Genomic DNA, 17,652 nt, shown 5'->3' with positions numbered 1-17,652 from the left:
CCTGTTGTGTAAAATAAGCTGCCATCCTCCTACCTGGCTGAACAAGACCTGCTTGCTCCAGCATTTCTATAGATCTTAGTCTCCAGAATCTTAAGAGCTTAATTCTCTGTATGAATGCTGGGAAGAGGATTTCAAGATCCTTGAGAAGAAGAATAATGAAAATACTGGCTCTGCAATTGTTTCCTGGCTGCTTAAACCTTACTCAAATGGATCTATAGCCAGAACAGCTGATTAAAGGTCAGCTTGGTGGGAAATGTGAATGAAGGACTATTAGGTTTCTTTGCAGGTTACTCAGGTTATGTTTCTGTCATGGCAGAAACCGGGGTGCCTGACCTCTGCCTCCTCTTTTGATTTCACCTTGCTTGGGAGCTTCCCTGACAATGGGACCAGGATTAGATCATGTTGAGGGAGTTGTCTCATTCAGCTTTGGAAAGTGAGGAGGCATCTTCCAGAGGCTCCTGCTGCTGCCCTTGAGCAGAGCCCAGCCCTGATGTATCAGTGACATCAGAGGACAGTACTCCTGCCCTGCTTTCTCCCCTAGCTAGCTCCTAGGGCAGTACAGAGCCCCGCCTTTGGCATGTGAGTGCAGCCACAGGTTTGTCTGTGTGTTCTTTTCTTCCTGAGAAGCTGCTGGTGCAGCTGGCTCTTGGTGTCCTGCAGACATCCATACCTCCCTGAAGCAGCTGAGTCCCCAAAATGCTGTGCAGGGCTCCTGGCTGGGGCCTCTCCTGCACAGACACCCCTTAGCTATGTGCAGAATGGCTCTGTTTGTCTGGGCAAGCCTGTGTAGGGGGGTGTCTCCCTCCAGTTCTCCTTCCATGGCTCGTGGTTTATTTTGGGACTGATGTGGGTGTAAAGTGTCAGCTTGAAGCAAAACACTCAGCGTGGACATTGAAAGCACCGGGCCAGGAGGCTGCTTGCTGTCCTGAAATGCTGGAATAACTTGGATGAGGTGAAACTGTCCAGTGGCCAAAAGGAAACCAATTCCTTCCTTATAGCCATCGGCTGATTGAGGTTTTCAGACCTCAGAGGAGAGTGCTCCTGGCATGGAGCACTTTCTCTAGGAACAGTTCTTCACAGCTCTTAACCTGGACAAAGGCTATCTGTGTACTACAGTCTTCCTGCCCCAGCTCCCGTCTTGTACTTGGAGTCCCCTATAACTGTGGTGCATCCTGTTGTTATTCTCTACTTCTGTGGGGTTTAATTAAAATGCAGGTCTTTAATTTTTAATTTTTCCTTCCTGTTGATTCGACTGTCTCTGTGTGAACGAGGTCTCAGTGCAATTACTGTGCTCCCTGTGGAGAAACAGGCATTTAATTCAGCCAGCAGACTTTTTCTTGGAGGGGGTTTATTTTCCTGATCTTCCTACTCAGAGGGATGCAAAAGCAAAACATCCAGTGAGTAAAGAATACGACACTTTACTTGGTTGTTCTGGACACGTTTGCTGCATCTCAGTTACCAAAATGTTGTGTTCCTTGCAGAGAGCTGCTTCCTTAAGCAAAGGGCTTGTGATGAAGCTGCTCAGCACAACTTGCATTAGCAAGGCGAGTTGAAACCATTGGGGCAGTCGAGGTTTCTCTTCAAAACTCTGTTCTTGCAGCAGTGATGTAAAAATATGGAGTTTAATTGTAGCATTAAGGTGTCTCATGATTTGTTGACCTGAGAACAGGACCAGGCAAAAGTACCTTGTGCCTGCTGGCCTTGGGGACACATCAGGGACCAGAGCAGAGAAGAGAGGCTCCTTTTGCTCTTTGGGACCCAGCTGAGCTCCTGGCAGGGAGATCAACTCTGAACCTTCAATAAAGAGTAGAAATACTGGCTCTCTGATTTCCATTGTCCTTATTTAAGTCTGCTTCAGCTAACTTAGTGCTTTTGCTAGCTGAACTCTCCTTGTACAGCTGTAGGTCACGGCTGAAACATGCAAAGACAGGATTTCTCTGCACCTCCTGATTTGCAGTCCCAGGCTTTCAGAATACTTCAGGCTCTTTCAGCTCCAGACCTGAGGCTTCCTCAGTTCCCCTTGTGTGTGTCAGGTTATTTTCTCTGTGTTCACAGAGATCATATCTATATGTATCAGACACTTCCAAATGTAGCCTTGTTCTTTCTCCATGTCTTTCCAGATCCAGCCGTGTCTGTTCTGTTTGACTTACTGGTGTTTAACCTAACAGGCTTGTTGATAAAAGTGGCTTGTGAGGCTGATCCCTGTTCTGACCCCTGAGCTGGGAACACAGTAAAACCTTGCTGAAAGAGAAATGCAGTGTTATCAGAGGCAGTTCTGGCACACAGATCCTCCCTGTACTGTGAGTAGTTCGGGATCCTCATGCTGGTGGCAGGGACACACTTGGCATGTGCCTTTTGTTGTGATTTGAGTAAGGTATGGCCCCTTTCTGCCACATGTCCTGAAGATTGCTTTGATTTGTAAGCTGCCAACTTAGACTGAAATAGTGTGTTGAGGGTAAGAGTGATTTGATGGGATTTAAACTGATTTTTATCCATCCCCCACACACCCTGCCCCCCGCCGATGGAGAGGATAAACATTCCATTGTTTTTTGTGTGAAGTGCCTTTTAGTACCAGCAGCCCAGCACTGGGGGATGAAGAAAGCAGATGTGTCCCATGTCTTTTTAAACTGCTTTTGTTTTTCTGATCACTGTAAAGGAGGCTTTTAATTTTTTTAATTTTTTTTTCCCCAAGCAGCAAGTGCTCCACAGGGTTTGATCAAAGCTCATAAATGATGAATTGAAGGAATGCCCGGTGGAGAACAGAACGCCCTCCTTGTGCTCTGCTCTGTGTGCTGAGAACACTATTGTTTCTTCCCGTACCTTTTCCATCCTCGAGCTCGGGGCTGCAGAGAAAAGGCCTTTGTTCCTTGCCTGTCAGCTGAGACAATGGCAGTGTGTTGTCCTACCTCTGCTCTCAGCACCTGACTGGCCGGAGCTCTGTGGGTTTTGGCAGGCTGAACACAATTGTCCTCCAGCTCCAGCGTTACAAAGAAAACAAACGGCTTCACAGCCTCCCTCCTCCAGGTCCTGGCCCACGTGTGTCTGTCTGTGCCTGCTGTTTCCTTTGGGATGCACAGGAAAAGCCAACACCCTCTCCTGTGCTCCAGGTTGAGAGGTGCAGCTTCACCTGACTCCCAGTGCACGCAGTGGGACAGGAGGGGACAGAGGCCCTGGCAGTCCTGGTTTTTTGTACTTCTTTGTAACTTCTGCAGCATCTCTGGTTTTGCTGTCTTGTGATACAAAGCTCTGCAAAGGAGAGAGCTGTAGTCCTCTCTTGTCTTGGTTTTTGGGGGTTTTAGCAGGAACAAGAGCTTTGCAAATGAGGAGGGAGAGCAGATGGCCTGGGCTGGGGTGGAGAAGAGGCTGTCAGGGACATGTTTGGAGAGGTGCTGGAGTGCAGACCTTGAGCCTGGCTCTTCCCTGCTGCTGGCCCTGTGTGAGAGACCAGAGTACAGGCAGAGCCACGGGTGCTTCAGGATGAGAGCAGCAGTACTTGCTTCAACACCTGCCCCCACTCCTGTTGGGAAGAGCCTTTAGCTGCATCTCTCCTGCTGTTTTACACCCAGGCTGATCCTGTCTGCCCTCAGGCATTGCAGCAAACCAGTGGAAAAGGTGGTGGAGGTGCAAGTTAGCCTTGCAGTGCTGCATTGTCAGGCACCTGGCACCAGTGTGAAGTACTGTAGTTCAGGTGCAGGCTTCAGTCAGTGGCACTTGTGCCAAAATCCAGCATCAGCTCCTCTTTCATTCCCATCTCCTGCTGGACTTCACCTCTCCATGAACAGCTCTGATGTTACACTTGATCTGGGAGAGAAAGCTCAGCAGTGGGTTTGAGAGGAGCAATGCTGATGCCTGCTAACATTCCATGCCAGAGGCCAGAGATGCCCATGCCATGGAGTAAGGACCTGACACAAAGGCAGTGCTGGCTCCTGGCCAGTGTGACAGATGATGTCTAGTCACTACAGCCCGCCCAGCAACTTTCTGTGGCCTCTGCTATCCTCAAACTGAGCTGTCTTGGCTTCAGGTTTATCTTTGCCTGAAGTTTGTTTAGGGGTATGCCTCTGAATTCCCTCAGCTGGTGGTAACTTCTGTAAAACTGTGACAGCACCAATGTTCCCGATACCCAGAGCCTGAACTGGGCTGCAGAGGCCGAATTCCATCTGCTCCCAAGCTCCCTGTGCTGGGAGGCAGAAGTGCAAACAGCTTTAACCAGAACAATGTAGCATTGCCTGGGTGAAGAATGTGATTTACTTGCATATGTGTGGCATGTGAACACCAGGGCCAGAGGGCACTATTCGAGTCCTCTCCTTTCTCTTTCCTTTTTTTCTCCCTGCCCTTGCCTGAGCACTTGCTAGCACTTTTGTTTGGGGGTGAGCAGAAGAATGTGTGGGTTGACAAGAAGAGGTGGGAGCGAGATCTTTGGGAGCCAGGAGTCTGAAACTGAAAAAGCCAACAATTTAGGAAAGCCTTGTAGACAAGTTTAAAATTAGATTGACCCTATGCTTTCATATTGCTGGAATTTAATTCCTCTGACCCTGAAGCTTTTGGTCTGGCTCAAAGCAAGGGTTCCCAGGCTGTGGTCAGTGGAGGCCAGTGCTGTCTGGGGCTCTCGTGTGGCCATGGGTCTGTATCAGAGACAGATGCACCCCCTGGCCACCTCCTTGTATTTATGAAAGGTTGGAGAAGTTCAGTCTTGAGAAGCCAAGGAAGTCTCATATATTTCTGCTGTCTTTGTCTGTATCAGCGTGGGGCTTGTGTCTGGAACCTGTTCTCCCTCAAACTGGGATACTGTTGCATGTAAAAACTGATCAGAGGTTTTCCTTTTTCAGACATGATTGTAACTGTTTCTCTTCTGTTCCTGTTTGCAGGTTGTGCAGCTTGACATTAAAGAAACTGGTAGTCTTAAAGGAATTGGATAAGGAGCTTATTTCCGGGGTCATTGCTGTCAAAATGCAGGTAATTACTGCCCAGTTCTAAGAATTGTGCTGTTTGACTAAGAACACTGGCAGGTGTCCAAACTGAGCTTTACCCCCACGTAACGATCCACAGATTTCTGCAACTTCACGTTGCATCCACAGACTTCTTCCCAAGTCCATCAGGGAGTTCTGGATCTGTGTAGACTCCTTTCTTACCCTTCTCCCATGTTCCAAACTCATTTCACTGTTGTTAGTGAAGAATATTCTTCACCAATGGCTCAGCATGAGCTTATCTGCATGTAAAAATGCTCTTCACAGATCACATGTCCCCTTTCTTCCTGAGCTGGCACTAAATCCAAGCCTGGATCTCTGTTTACCAGTCTAGGGCTGAATATCTTGGTAATTGGGTCTTGGTTTGGGGGAGTCTGGCCTTCCCCTGCTGCTGGGCAGCTCTCCCGTTGAGTCTGCAGCCAAGCTTGTCAGTGGGTTTGTAGGGTGCCTGTGCAGACTAATTGCTTTTCCTAAAATACAGTTGTCATCCTAAGTAAATATCCCACTTCACAGCAGATGTTTGTGCCATTTAATGAGGTGCCTCCATGTAGGTCACTCTGCCTGGAGGGGGGAAGGAAGGGAGCTCGGTGCGTCACAGCATCGCTGGGCCCACGTGCTCCCATCACTGCACACCCTCAAGTGCTTAACCAGGAAAAGCCTAGCAGACCTATAAGTAGAACATTAACTGGGCTGAAAAGCTGCTGCTTTTCAAATGAAGAGCTAAGCAAACCCTTGCAGAGAGCTGGTTGTGTCAAAGCACACAAAGTCTCATTTGGAAGGTGAAATCAGGAAGGAAAAACACATAGCTGAGGATTTAATTGGTATCTCTCATCTCTGAGTGGTCCAGCTGGGATAAAAATGTGCCAGTCTTAAGTGGGACGGGGTTTGTGCACCCAGAGCAGAGGGCAGAAAGGCAGAGAATTGCTTCACACACCTGGATTTGTGGCAGCCTCAGAAGAAGCACTGCTGTGGGTTTCCAGGCTGTCAGATACTGCTTATCAAGGCTGAAAGCTTTCCATATGTTTGTACTCCTAGGTGATTAATGCATCACTGTAAGCACCTGAGGCTTGTCAGAGACTGATCTGTGCCCAGAGAGTGCCAGGCTTGGGTTGAAGAATTCAGAAGCTTTTATTAGAGCAAGACCTTCTTTTCCTGTCCAGGTTACTGCTTGCTTACACTTTCTGTAGGTGAAAGCTTGCCCACACCCACAGATCCAAAGGGAATTTTAACACGTGGGAGTTTCATGTCCCATTTTGTGTGTGGGTTGTGGTCTGCCCTGCTGCAGGGTTCAGACACTGGAACCTGAGCAGTCCTCTCCACACCAGGCCCTGCTATTAAAAATCCCTTCAGAGCCTGCAGGTTATCATGCTGATGCTGACAGGCTTTTCCAGGGATGCTTTATTTGCCAGCACTCAGGTTTCTGACATGGCTCTTGTTTGAGGCTGGTGGCACTGGATCATCAGATACAAGGTCTCTGTCAAATGACTGCCTTTGTGTGGGGAATTGCACTCGAGTTGTCAGACACCAGAGCCCTTCCAGAGGGGATGACTGAATTCAGACCTAATGAGAGCATCTTACCTGCATCTCCCATGTTTCCTTGCAGCCTCCAGAGCAGAGATGTTCAAAGAGTTGTCAGCTGTGTTTCCCGAGCCGTTGCTCTGTTTATCTGCTGCAGTCTTTTAAAAGCAGCTATATTTGGTCTTTCATTAGGTTTTGGTTGCGTAACCAGCAAAGCAAGATTGCTGCCATTAGGAGCTTTGCACAAATGGAGCAGCTGCTGCTGTTGCCAGCGGCCAGGCTGGCTGTGCCTCACTGGCACGTGTGCTGCTTGTCCTGGGGGCAGCCCATGGGTGCCTGGCTCTGCTCTGTGTGTGCTGTCCCAGCTGCTGGAGCTCAGGCACCTCGGTGTTCCCAGAAAGGAGCTGGAGCTGTGCAGGGCTGAGGCAGGGCTGCAGATCACAGCCTGAGCCATGCCTTTGGGGAGGAGGGGATGGAGACAAGGCTCTGCTGCTGTCTCATCTGCTGATGCTCTCTGAGGCTGATGGGGCAGACCACATTTCCCCCTGGATGTAGCTTGGAGGTGTTTACCCCCCCCAGTCTGTCTCTGATTTCCCAGATGCTGCTTTTTCGAGAGCTCCAGTTCTGTGCTTCTGGGAGATCAGCCCGTCTGGACAAAGCCAGATCTGCAGCCTCAGCAGAACGCTGAGCCAGAGACCTCTGAAACTTGCACTGTGTTTGAACAATGCAGAAGGGTTTGCTAGGCAGCAGTCTGTCATGTTTTCCTGCTAGTTTTCCTTCAAACATTGCCTGAAATGAAATGCTCACACAGTAAATAGCCTGGTAACTCTGTTAGCATAAGGCAGCCCACACACAGGGTTGATTTGGAGTTGCCCTGTGATACATTAAATCTCCAGACTCCACTGAGATGCTTAGTGAATTTTTTCTTTAATATCCCTAGCTACTGGCAATTGTTTAAACAGGTTAAAGTCCCCATTTTCCTCAGAGAGGGGTGTGTGCACAAAAAGAAAAGCCTAGTCTGCCATGGCTAATGGCAGAGATTTAAGCATGATGCTGCAGCTCCAGACCCAGGAGACAAGAGCCTTGTACCTATTGGCTGAAGTGAAAATAGGAGACTTCAACTCCGGGGATGGGGGTTGACACAGAGCTTTCCAATGCTGGGGTTTGGCAGAACAAAAGCTGCATTGTTGCAGTTAGGGACAGTAAATATGCCCAAATCTTTATTAGTCAAATATCTCCCTTTCATCTCATTAATATTTCACAGAAGTACAAGGTCAGAGCCATCCGTTCACTTCTCTGTGGTAGTCCCTGACAACGTTTCCTGGTGTGCAGTAAACAGGGCTGGGATGGGATGTGAGAAGTGCCTTCGGGGCAATTCACCCGCTGCTGGACTTTGTTTCCCTGCAGGGCTCCAAGCGCATCCTGCGCTCCCACGAGATCGTGTTGCCCCCGAGTGGACACGTGGAGACAGAGCTGGCGCTGACCTTCTCTCTGCAGGTAGGGCTGGGGCCGGCTGCTCCTGCCGGGGCTGCTGCTGCTCCCCGGGGCTGCTCTGCAGGGAGCAGGGCTGCCTGGGGGCTCCCAGGGGATGCAGGGCTTCCTGGGGGCTCTGAGGCGATGCAGGGCTGCCTGGGGGTTCCCAGGGGATGCAGGGCACCCTGGGGGTTCCCAGGGGATGCAGGGCTGCCTGGGGGCTCCCAGGGGATGCAGGGCTGCCTGGGGGCTCTGAGGTGATGCAGGGCAGCCTGGGGGCTCCCAGGGGATGCAGGGCTGCTTGGGGGCTCTGAGGTGATGCAGGGCAGCCTGGGGGCTCCCAGGGGATGCAGGGCTGCTTGGGGGCTCTGAGGTGATGCAGGGCAGCCTGGGGGCTCCCAGGGGAAGCAGGGCAGCCTGGGGGCTCCCAGGGGATGCAGGGCTGCCTGGGGGCTCCCAAGGGATGCAGGGCTGCTTGGGGGCTCCCAGGGGATACAGGACTGCCTCGGGGCTCTGGGCTGCAGGTCCTGGTGAGCAGCAGCACAGCTGGTCTGAATCTCCTCTCAGGGGGCTGGAGCAGGGTGCTGACTCCCAGCTCCTCCACAGGGCATCCTGGAGCAGGAAGGCTTTGCAGGCTCTCCTCTTCAAGGCATAGCTGTGGCAAGAGCTGAAGCAGAGTGAGTTGGCTCTTTTTTGCCTTTTGTTGCCTTGTTAATGAGCAGGCAGTGGAGGATGGCAGCCGTGAGGCTGGTGTGGAGTGTCAGGCTGACAGAAGGCAGTAGTAGGAATGAGTCAGGTGAGTCTCTGAGTTGCAGTTGCTGAGGGAGGCACCATTTGGGGAAGCAGGAACAGTGTGCTTATAGTTACTCCTGGCTTTGGAGTCACAGGAATAGCTGTGAATTGGAACAACTGTATTTTTTGGTTCCTCTTTTCAAAGCCTGGTGCCCTGGTGCTACCTCCTGAGCAGGGAAATAAGGTAAATAAGAGCTGGCTTGCTGAAAGTGAGAGAGAGGATCCTGCACACATAGAGCAGAGCCAGACAGACCTCAGGAGCATTGATACCTGGATTATCTTTGTTTTGTGACTGTGGGTTAGAGCTTGACTTCAGGACTTTGATCTGGTAAGGAGAAAGGCTCAGGTGATGATGTGAGGCTGGTTGTTACTCAGACCTGTGCAGAGCTGAAGCAGGAAAGCTTTCACTGCAGACAGATGATAACCCTGCAGCTGCCCAAGCAGATGGCTGGGTTAACTGCAGCATTGCATCCCCTGTTTTATGAACAGGAATAACCAAGCTGCATGCCAGGAATATCTACACCTGAATCCTGTGGCTGCAGCTTTCCCATGGTTGGGAGCAAAGCTGTAAGACAAGCCAGATCTCCCTCTGCCAGTCCTGTGTCAGCAAGGAGCAAGTCTGCAGATCTTTTTGGAATTCATTTGGATTATGGTGTGTTGGGTTTTTTCCTGGGGCTCAGAGCAGTGCTGCAGCAGGGTGCAGAGCACTGCCTTTAACTCTCTATCCCCTGATGGGGCTGGGGATTGAGCCAGAGCAGGGGAGAGGAGGGGCTGTGGCACTGAGCCTTCAGCAGAGGTGAGTGAGCTTAAAGCAGAGAGGTGCTGCTGGTCTCTGACTGCAGGAAGGGTTGGTGGTCTTGGATGCAGTAAGGCTTGGGAAGCATTCATGAAACAGCACAGCTGGATTTTTATGGCAATTTTTACTGCTGCTTAATTGGACAATGGCTGAGAGCTACTTCTAGCTAGCAGCCATAGCTTAATTCAGCTCCAATCTGAATTTAGTGCCTGGGATATATTTGAGAGTGGCCATGGGCCACAAAGTAAAAGCATGTGGGTGTCACAGAGCAGGGTTTTGTTGTCTTGCAGCAGTCAGTATCTCCATATTACACAGTCAGCTCTTGACACCTTGTGCCTGCCTTTGTGCTGCCTGCCTGGATTTGCAGCCCCTCGTGCCTTTGTGCTCCCTGCCTGCTCAGTTCCTTCTCCTGGGTGACATTCCTGTCCTTTGCAGGGAGTGTTCCCTTGCCAGAGCTGAGCCAGGGGTGTTCAGCTAGGGTGAGCAGCCCGTGGTGTCTGGCCTGCCTGTGCTCAAAGTGAAGGGAGGAGTTTCCTGCTACCCTGTCACACAGCTGAGAATGGAGTTTGTGCCCTGTGCAGTCCTGCTTCCCCTCCTAGCCAGGGCTAAAGCTAAGCCAGCAGCAGCCCTTCTGGCAGGTGAGCTGTCATCACCCTTCCTGCTGGAATGTCTGCTTCTCCTGACCCACACTTCTGTGGCTTCACAGAGCCCAGGGAAATTCCCCACATATTCCAAGCACAACATCACAGCTCTCTGGCATTAATTAAGAGCTCTGCACTTAATTCCTGTCTTTAATCTAATAAACCTTTCCAGATGGGAGAGATGACATTATTGGGGCTTCAGAAAAAGTCTTGCCCTGACTATCACTGTTCTGATGTGTGCATTTTTTCACCCCTCAGAGGTGCCTTGAGGTGTTTGGTGTTCCCTCTAAAAGCTTTCATACGTTTTTAGCCAAACTGTTTTCCTCCCCAGTCTCTGTCACGGACAGACAGACACTGAAAAGTTTGTGTTGAAGCAATTCTGAAGAATTGATAAGTCATGGCTGATGTTAAAAAAGCTGGACTGTGCTATCAGATAGCTCATCTTTTCTTCTGGAGGGCCTTGCTCTTGATGGAGGAACTGAGTGGCCTGAGTCTCTCTGTTCCTTCCTTTACCACTTCTGTGAATGCTCATCAGAGGTGGCCAGAGCAGTACAGCTGAGAAAAACAGAAACTTGTACATCTATGGACTTGAGCTTTTGAATCCCAGAAAACTGGAAACATTCAAACTGAGCTGGCCTGGGAGCAAGGGTGACTTGGGACTTCACTTCTAGGTTTGTACTTAAACAGCCTTGGTGTGGCTCAAATGCTGTGAACTGAGAGCAAGGAATCCCTCTTCCCTGCTGCCCTTCCAACATGTAGAAGGGCCCCAGAAGCAAGGAAATGGTAAATTTGAGTGTGAAAGGTGCCTCTGGCTTTTTGAGCCCCTCTCCCTTCTCTCCAGTAACTTTATTCCATCCTTCTTTAGGGAAGTTGCACATCTGTAGGGTCACAGGCTCTGTGTGTTTTGGGATTGTCTTTTAGCCAGGTGGGTTGTTGTTCCTCTCTTTGCAATGCCTCTGCCTCGGGCAGTGAGCAGTAGATCCTGCCCTTGCAGGGCAATCAGCTAATTAGTATTCTTCTTGTTTGGGTGGCCACTGCTCCCAGCTCCCTGCAGAGCTGTCAGGCTTGCTCTGGACTGCAAATTAGTATCTCAGGGGTTTCTGGTGGTGTTTGCTATTTGATTTTATCAAGTGTTTTGATGGGCAGGAAGTTAATTTTCATAATGTCCCAAGGAAAAAAAAAAAAAAGTAGTTCTTCCCTGCAAGAGAAGCATCCTTTGCTTGGGAATGTCCTCTTTGAGATCTCAGCAATTAGGTTCTCCTGTCTGCTGGTTATTTAGTACTATTTATGTTGTGTATTTGGAGCACGTGTCCCAGGCTTCTCTCTTCTTGGGATGAGAACTGGTCAGGCTGCTGCTGTATCTTTCCTTGAAGACTTTTCTTCCTTTGGACAGCTTCTCCTTCATGGTTATGGTTATGGTTAGCCTTACTCATTCCCTAATAGTCTCTGCTTGGCTTCACAGCTTTCTCTTGCTGGGGACTTTCTGGAGGAGGTGTATAAACAAATGTATTTTCTTGTATGGAACATGCCTTGGGGGGGTTTATGTCTTAGCAACATAACCTGGCAGTAGGACAGGTTTTTTTTTCTTGACTTAATTACTTAAAATACAACCAATTGAGAAGTGTCCTTGTGCTGGGGGGAAGGCAGTGTCCTGCCAAGAGTGTGGGGGTCTGTGGCTGTCCCTGCCTTGCCCACTGCTTGTGCAGGGCAGCACCAAGTCTCCACTTCTGGGCATCCTCTGTTTAGCTCTTTGGGAAAGTGTCTCCTGGAGGCTGCTCATCTCCCTGGGCCCAGCCCTTCCCAAACTGAGCAGCTGCTCTGTGTGCCTGGATTGTGTTTTTGGAGTGCCTGTCTGAGCTGTTTGAGTCTTCCCCAGGATAATGAAGAACTCTGCACTGAGTGTGAGTGAGCTGCAGGCACTTAGTAAAGTCCTGGGGCTGTTCCTTAGGAATGGAGTTTAACCATGAAGCTTGGGAGATATTGCCAGGAAGCCAAATGAACTTTTCCACTGTGTTTCCCACCTCAGTACCCTCACTTCTTGAAGAGAGAAGGCAACAAGCTCCAGATCATGCTGCAGCGGCGGAAGCGCTACAAGAACAGAACCATTTTAGGCTACAAGACCCTGGCTGTGGGATGCATCAACATGGCTGAGGTGAGCTGCTCTCCACAGGGTCTGCTTACACACCTGGACATCTTCTCTTCCCTCCAAACCCACTCTTGTCACTTGCCTCATTGAGAAGGACCTGTCAGGATTTCAAATAGCTGCAATCTTAATAGCTGCAATCAATATTCACAGGGCAATATTTTAACCAGATTTATTACTGGGTAATAATATTGAGCATTTTCTGCCTCATCTCTTAATAGCTAAAGCTCTCACAAGGATAGCTTGTGACCTTTTGAGGGTTTTGTTATTGTTTTGTGGCTTTATTAAAGTTAGGGGGTCCAGATCAAAAGTGCAGAACGAGACAGAGTCACTTGGGCAAGTCTTCCAACCCTGAGAAGTGGTAAAGTTAAAGCAAGATTTGCTGTGCTTCTCAGTGCCACAGTATGAGTGTTCAGATTAAGCAATTTCTCTCATTTTGCTTGAAGAACCCTTGGCCATTGTTGTTTCATGGCTGTTAGTAATTTAGGTGGAGCTCTATTCATGAGAAGTAAATGATAAAATTAATGCTGGAGTCAAGTATGGATAAATTATTCACAAAGGCTTTCTGAATGGCATAGCTCCATGCTTTGTTACTTCATGCCCTGTTTAATCTCTGCTGTTTCAGTGTCTGAGTGTTTAGAAATGGGCTTAGCAGTAGCAAGTTCAGTTTCACATCAATATTTTTCATCAGACTGCATTCTGTCAACAAATGACTTTTATCCAAAATAAGCCAGTGTTATGCTGTGGTGAGTTATTATTATATTAAATAATTCACTCTAAAGAGTGCTTCTCTTGTGTGACTGCAGCTTCCCTCAGCCCTGCAGTGAATGGTGAGCTCCTTATTTGAATTGGCCAAGTGCATGGTGTTGCAGCTAACATTTTTCCTGTACTGTTTGATTTGTTGGACAACCAGAAAGTAAATACTGCTGTAAGGCAGAAAAAATGTGGGCCCATTAATTAGAGTCACTGGTGAACTTCTAAGTGTTGGGCATTTGCTGCTGCTACATGTGGTTTTTCTTATGTCTGTTTGTAATGTCAGCTGACTGGGGTTAGAAGGTCAAAAATGTTCAAAGGTTCACCATGTTAGGAAACAGTTGCTTTCCAGCTCATCTGGAATATTTATGAAATTGAAGTCTTCAGGAAAACTGATTTTACAAGCTCTCCCCTCTCCTCTGGAGTTTATAGGATGATGACCCCTAAACTCCACTGACTCATTTCTTAAAAAAAATATAAAAAGCTCTCTTAAGCTGTTGAAACAAAGCAGTGAATTGGAGTTGAGAGTGAGCAGTTTCAGAGCAGGGGGACATATGTTCCTCATCAGCTCAGGTCTGTTTAGGTCCCTGTGAGGAGGCACAGAGCAGCCTGGTGTGTGTTGCTGTGCAGGTGAGGGGATGTGCTCACTCACTCTGGTGGGGGAAGAGAAGATCACAAGATTCTGGGGAGAAACCTCTGAGCTGGGAGTGGCAAAGGAAGGAGAAACTTGCACCAAGATGTCCCTCTGCCTCCACCACTGACTTGTTTTTCATGACCTGCTGCTTCATTGTCCCGGGGTGGTGGCCAGTTCCTCTGAGATTTGTGTGTCAGCTCTCCACAGCAAGGATATTTTGCTTTAGGAGGCACTTTACATCTGTATCTCACCAAGAATTTTCGTTTTTACCGGCTCTTTTGCTTGGTTTTAAGACAATATCAAGTTCCTTAATTAGGTGTTCAGAAGGTGGGTAACTTGATCATTCAAATCAGTTCTGTGCTGGGGAAGCAAACACATAGTAATGAGGTAGTCAAGTACTCTGCTTCAAGGGTGAGCTAATCAGCTCTTAAGCTCAGAATATTTTTTGTTTCCTTCCATCACTTTCATTAGCAGTCAGATAAAATCTCAACTAGCCTCGTGGATTGCCTGCAAGTGGCTCCTGTGGTTACAAGGTCCTGGAAGTGTAGAGTAACTCCATTAACATAAATAACTCATGTAGTATGCAAATGATACAAGTTTAAATACACTTAAATGCAGATTTGTTCTGCTTAATTTCTGTCCCAGGTCATGCAGCACCCTACAGAAGGTGGCCAGGTTCTGAGCCTTTTCAGCAACATCAAAGAGGCTCCAGTGAAGGTGGCAGAAATCTGGATCTTCTCCTTGTCAAGTCAGCCAATCGACCATGAGGACAGCACTATGCAGGCCAGCCAGAAAATCAAGTCTACAGGTGAGAGTCCAACCATGTTCTCTGAGGACCAGTGTCCTCCTGAACTAGTTGGAGTTAAATTACCCCACCTGGGCTTGGATGCTTCCTGGGACAAATGAGGACTGGTCTGCACAAGTTGCTGTGTCTCTAAGTGATCAGTGCAAAGAAAACCCACTTTGCAAAAGTGCTGCTGTGCAAGCAGGGAGTGTGACAGGGACTGAATTGTCAGAGCTTCTCCAGCATGCCACACTACACCTGAGCCATCCAGCAAGGGTTGGCTGTGTCCTCACCAGTGCTCTCCCAGCATTATTGGTGGATGTTTTGGGAGCCTGTAGCTTCTCACCTGGCTGTCAGCATTGTATTCAGGAAATTCACGTTTAAGCTACTCTTCCATCTTCCTTTTCCTTTGAGTATTCTACAATAAATTTCATTAACTTTAGATGAGACCTGCAAGCCTGCAGCATGTTTTGCTGGGGGTGATGGCCTGGCTTAATGAGTGTAAATCCATGATGTTGTGCACTGTATAGGGAAGTCACTGGGTTCAGACTTGTGGTGATGTTTTTATGTGGTGCCAGCCCTCTGCTCACTGCTGTAAGAGTGACCTGCTGAAGGTAGTGCACATAGATGTTTGTGTGTTGCTGCCTGGGGCCAGGCAGCTCACCTGAAGGGTCATTTCCACAAAGGTTTTGTTGTGTTTCACTTGTCCCTTTAAGTCAGTTATGCACATGTTAGGGGGAAAAATAATTTCCCTTGTGGAGAAACCTTGTTACTTGCTGCTGTCTACCAGGTGGTTGGTACTTTCCAATGGGAAGAAGTTTCATCCTCTTATTAAGAGGAGGAGGAGCCTTATCTGTGTCCTGGTCCTTCCTTCTTACTGGGTGTGTTTCTCCTCATTCCTTTCCTCCAGGCAATTCCCATCTCACTGGTTCTAGCACGGATAGATGCCTGCTAGTTTATCTTCTCCTTGTGTGCCTCCTTTCTTGATTTGTGGCTTCAGCTGGCCTTTTCTGCTCCTGAGATGAGAGCGTGCCCTCACCTTGAAGGAGTTTCACAGGATCTTTCCCCTCTTTCCTTCCCTTTCAGACAACTATTCCGAGGAAGAGTACGAGAGCTTCTCTTCTGAGCAGGAGGCCAGTGATGATGCCGTACAGGGCCAGGTACTGTTCAGGGCATGGCTTCTCCCTGAGAGGGCTCAGTGGAGCATGTGCACTCCCAGCTCCTGCTTGAAACTAAAAGCCTATTTCTGTATCTAAACCACGCCAGTGTGAGACTGTTACCAAGTGTTCAGCTGCAGTGGAGAGGGTCTGCACAGTAACCCATTTCTTCTACCATGCTGTGATTTATCTGTTCACGTGTTTGGACTTGAGCTCCCTGGAAAAACATTGGCATCCTTGTGCTTCTCTGCTTAATGGTCAGGGAGTCATTTAATTGCTTCTATAGTGCTCATTGGATTCAAAGAGCCCAACTGGATCCCCAGCTGTAATTAAAGGGCCAGTGGGGTCTGAGGCAGCCTTTAGTCTTTAATACCTTTTTCACAATAGGTCCTTATGGAGAATCCCTGACTAGATGTGAGATGCTTTTGAGTTTGGGTCTTACTTGCCTTCAGACTCTGGCATCACCTATCAGAGGGTACTGAGAGAGGGACCCACCAAGATGTGGGGCTGTGACTGTCCTTGTTCTTTGAATGTAGAGCTAGGGCTGTTTTGCTTCTCCAAGCTGTTATTCCTGTCCCTGCAGACCTGTCTCACTTCCTTTTCCCTCTACCATCATAACTGCAATTAAGGCAAATGCTGGATGCCTGGAAGACACAGCAGCAGGTTCATCTGTATAGAAAGAACATTTTGACATGCTCATATGTCTCAGAATGACGAAGGTAACACGGGAATCCTCTTTCTGTTCAGGATTTGGATGATGATGAGTACGAGATGGGGAAGCCCAAGAAGCAGCGGAGATCGATAGTAAGAACGACGTCCATAACCAGGGTCGGTGGAAATCAGTTTTACTAACACTGATGGGCTTTGGCCAGGATGTGCAGTGCATGTGGCTTGTGGGAGACCAGGCACGCTGGCCCAGCATGGAGCTTGGGGGCATGGTCACAGCATGTGAAGAGCTAGAGAAAGCAGCCAGTTCAGGCAGTGGGACCATCCAAGGTGTGTGCATGTCTTGAGTGTCCCTTGGCTGCAAGGTTAAGGAGCTCCAAAAATCATGCAAGTGTATGAAATCCCATCCCCATGAAGAAGGCAGTGCAGGATCCATGCTCATGTAAGTCCTGAAAGTGGCTCTAAGTGAAGGAATGCTCGCCTATTTATGCTCTGCATGGGAGAGGCCAGTGGGAAGTTCTCAAAATGAAGTGGCTTAGTCAGGGGTTGAAGCTTGATGGATAAACATCAGGTGGTGCATGTGGTGCTGAGGCAAAAGAAGTAGCTGGATATGATGTATATAGAAGCTTTAGAAAGATGCATGTGGCTGTCCACCCTCCCCCACAAGCATGGGTGTGCCTGCAAAGCTGCACTTGTGTGGAGCAGGGACTTGAGCTTCACCACACCATGGTCTAAGGCTGTTTCTGAAATCCACATTTTGATGAGGTCTGAAATAAACCCTGTTTTGACCTGAATCCATCACTGTAAAGATCCTTCCTGTGAGACCAGGAGTGTGCTAGTTCATACCCTTGGTGTCTGTATTGCTTTGAACAGTGACCAGTCAGGACAAAATCCACCACTTGGTATTAAGCAAGGAACCCATAAGAGGAATGCCATTCCAGCTCTGACCTCTGAACTGATGCTGGAGGTCCAGCTGGTGCAAAACTGGGTTTGGTGATGCCAGTTAAGTTACCATCAGCCCAGCTCCAAACCAGATCTGGTCTCTATGAAACCATTCAGGCCAGCAAACAGCTTTTGCCATGTCCCCCTGGCTGCTGCATGCTGAGTGTCCCCCCTCTGTGGGCTGCTGAACTGGCCCCAGGTGTTGTCATAGATGGGTTTGCTTGAGCCAGAGCAGAGCTGTCACACTGGTGAGAGCATCTCAGCCTCAGGGATGCACTGGGCATGGAAACAGGGCTGTCTTGGGACAGTGTGCTGGATTTATTTCACCTAAGCTTCAACTGTCTGGAAGGTGGCTGCAGCTGCAGGATAGGAGCTCAGAGATAAAGGGT

The 17,652-nt window shown here is 48.8% G+C and overlaps 1 protein-coding gene across 8 annotated transcripts in view; it reads left to right on the top strand.

Moving 5' to 3' along the window:
• The window catches only part of PACS2 (phosphofurin acidic cluster sorting protein 2), a 77,310-nt gene that overhangs the window by 21,922 nt on the left and 37,736 nt on the right, over positions 1–17,652 (top strand). For 5 of the 8 annotated variants that reach the window (XM_077181902.1, XM_054638121.2, XM_054638122.2 and 2 more), the window contains exons 2-7: positions 4,866–4,953; positions 7,890–7,979; positions 12,211–12,336; positions 14,360–14,522; positions 15,585–15,658; positions 16,403–16,483. In XM_077181902.1, the coding sequence (XP_077038017.1) occupies positions 4,866–4,953; positions 7,890–7,979; positions 12,211–12,336; positions 14,360–14,522; positions 15,585–15,658; positions 16,403–16,483 (622 nt within the window). The remainder of the gene's footprint in view (positions 1–4,865; positions 4,954–7,889; positions 7,980–12,210; positions 12,337–14,359; positions 14,523–15,584; positions 15,659–16,402; positions 16,484–17,652) is intronic. The other 3 variants (XM_077181903.1, XM_077181900.1, XM_077181899.1) reach the window with 1 other exon arrangement.

Source organism: Agelaius phoeniceus, chromosome 8, assembly GCF_051311805.1.
Source record: "Agelaius phoeniceus isolate bAgePho1 chromosome 8, bAgePho1.hap1, whole genome shotgun sequence".
NCBI classification, from domain to species: Eukaryota; Metazoa; Chordata; class Aves; order Passeriformes; family Icteridae; genus Agelaius; species Agelaius phoeniceus.
Note: the sequence above shows the minus strand (reverse complement) of the source record. Positions and strands in the feature narration are given on the sequence as shown.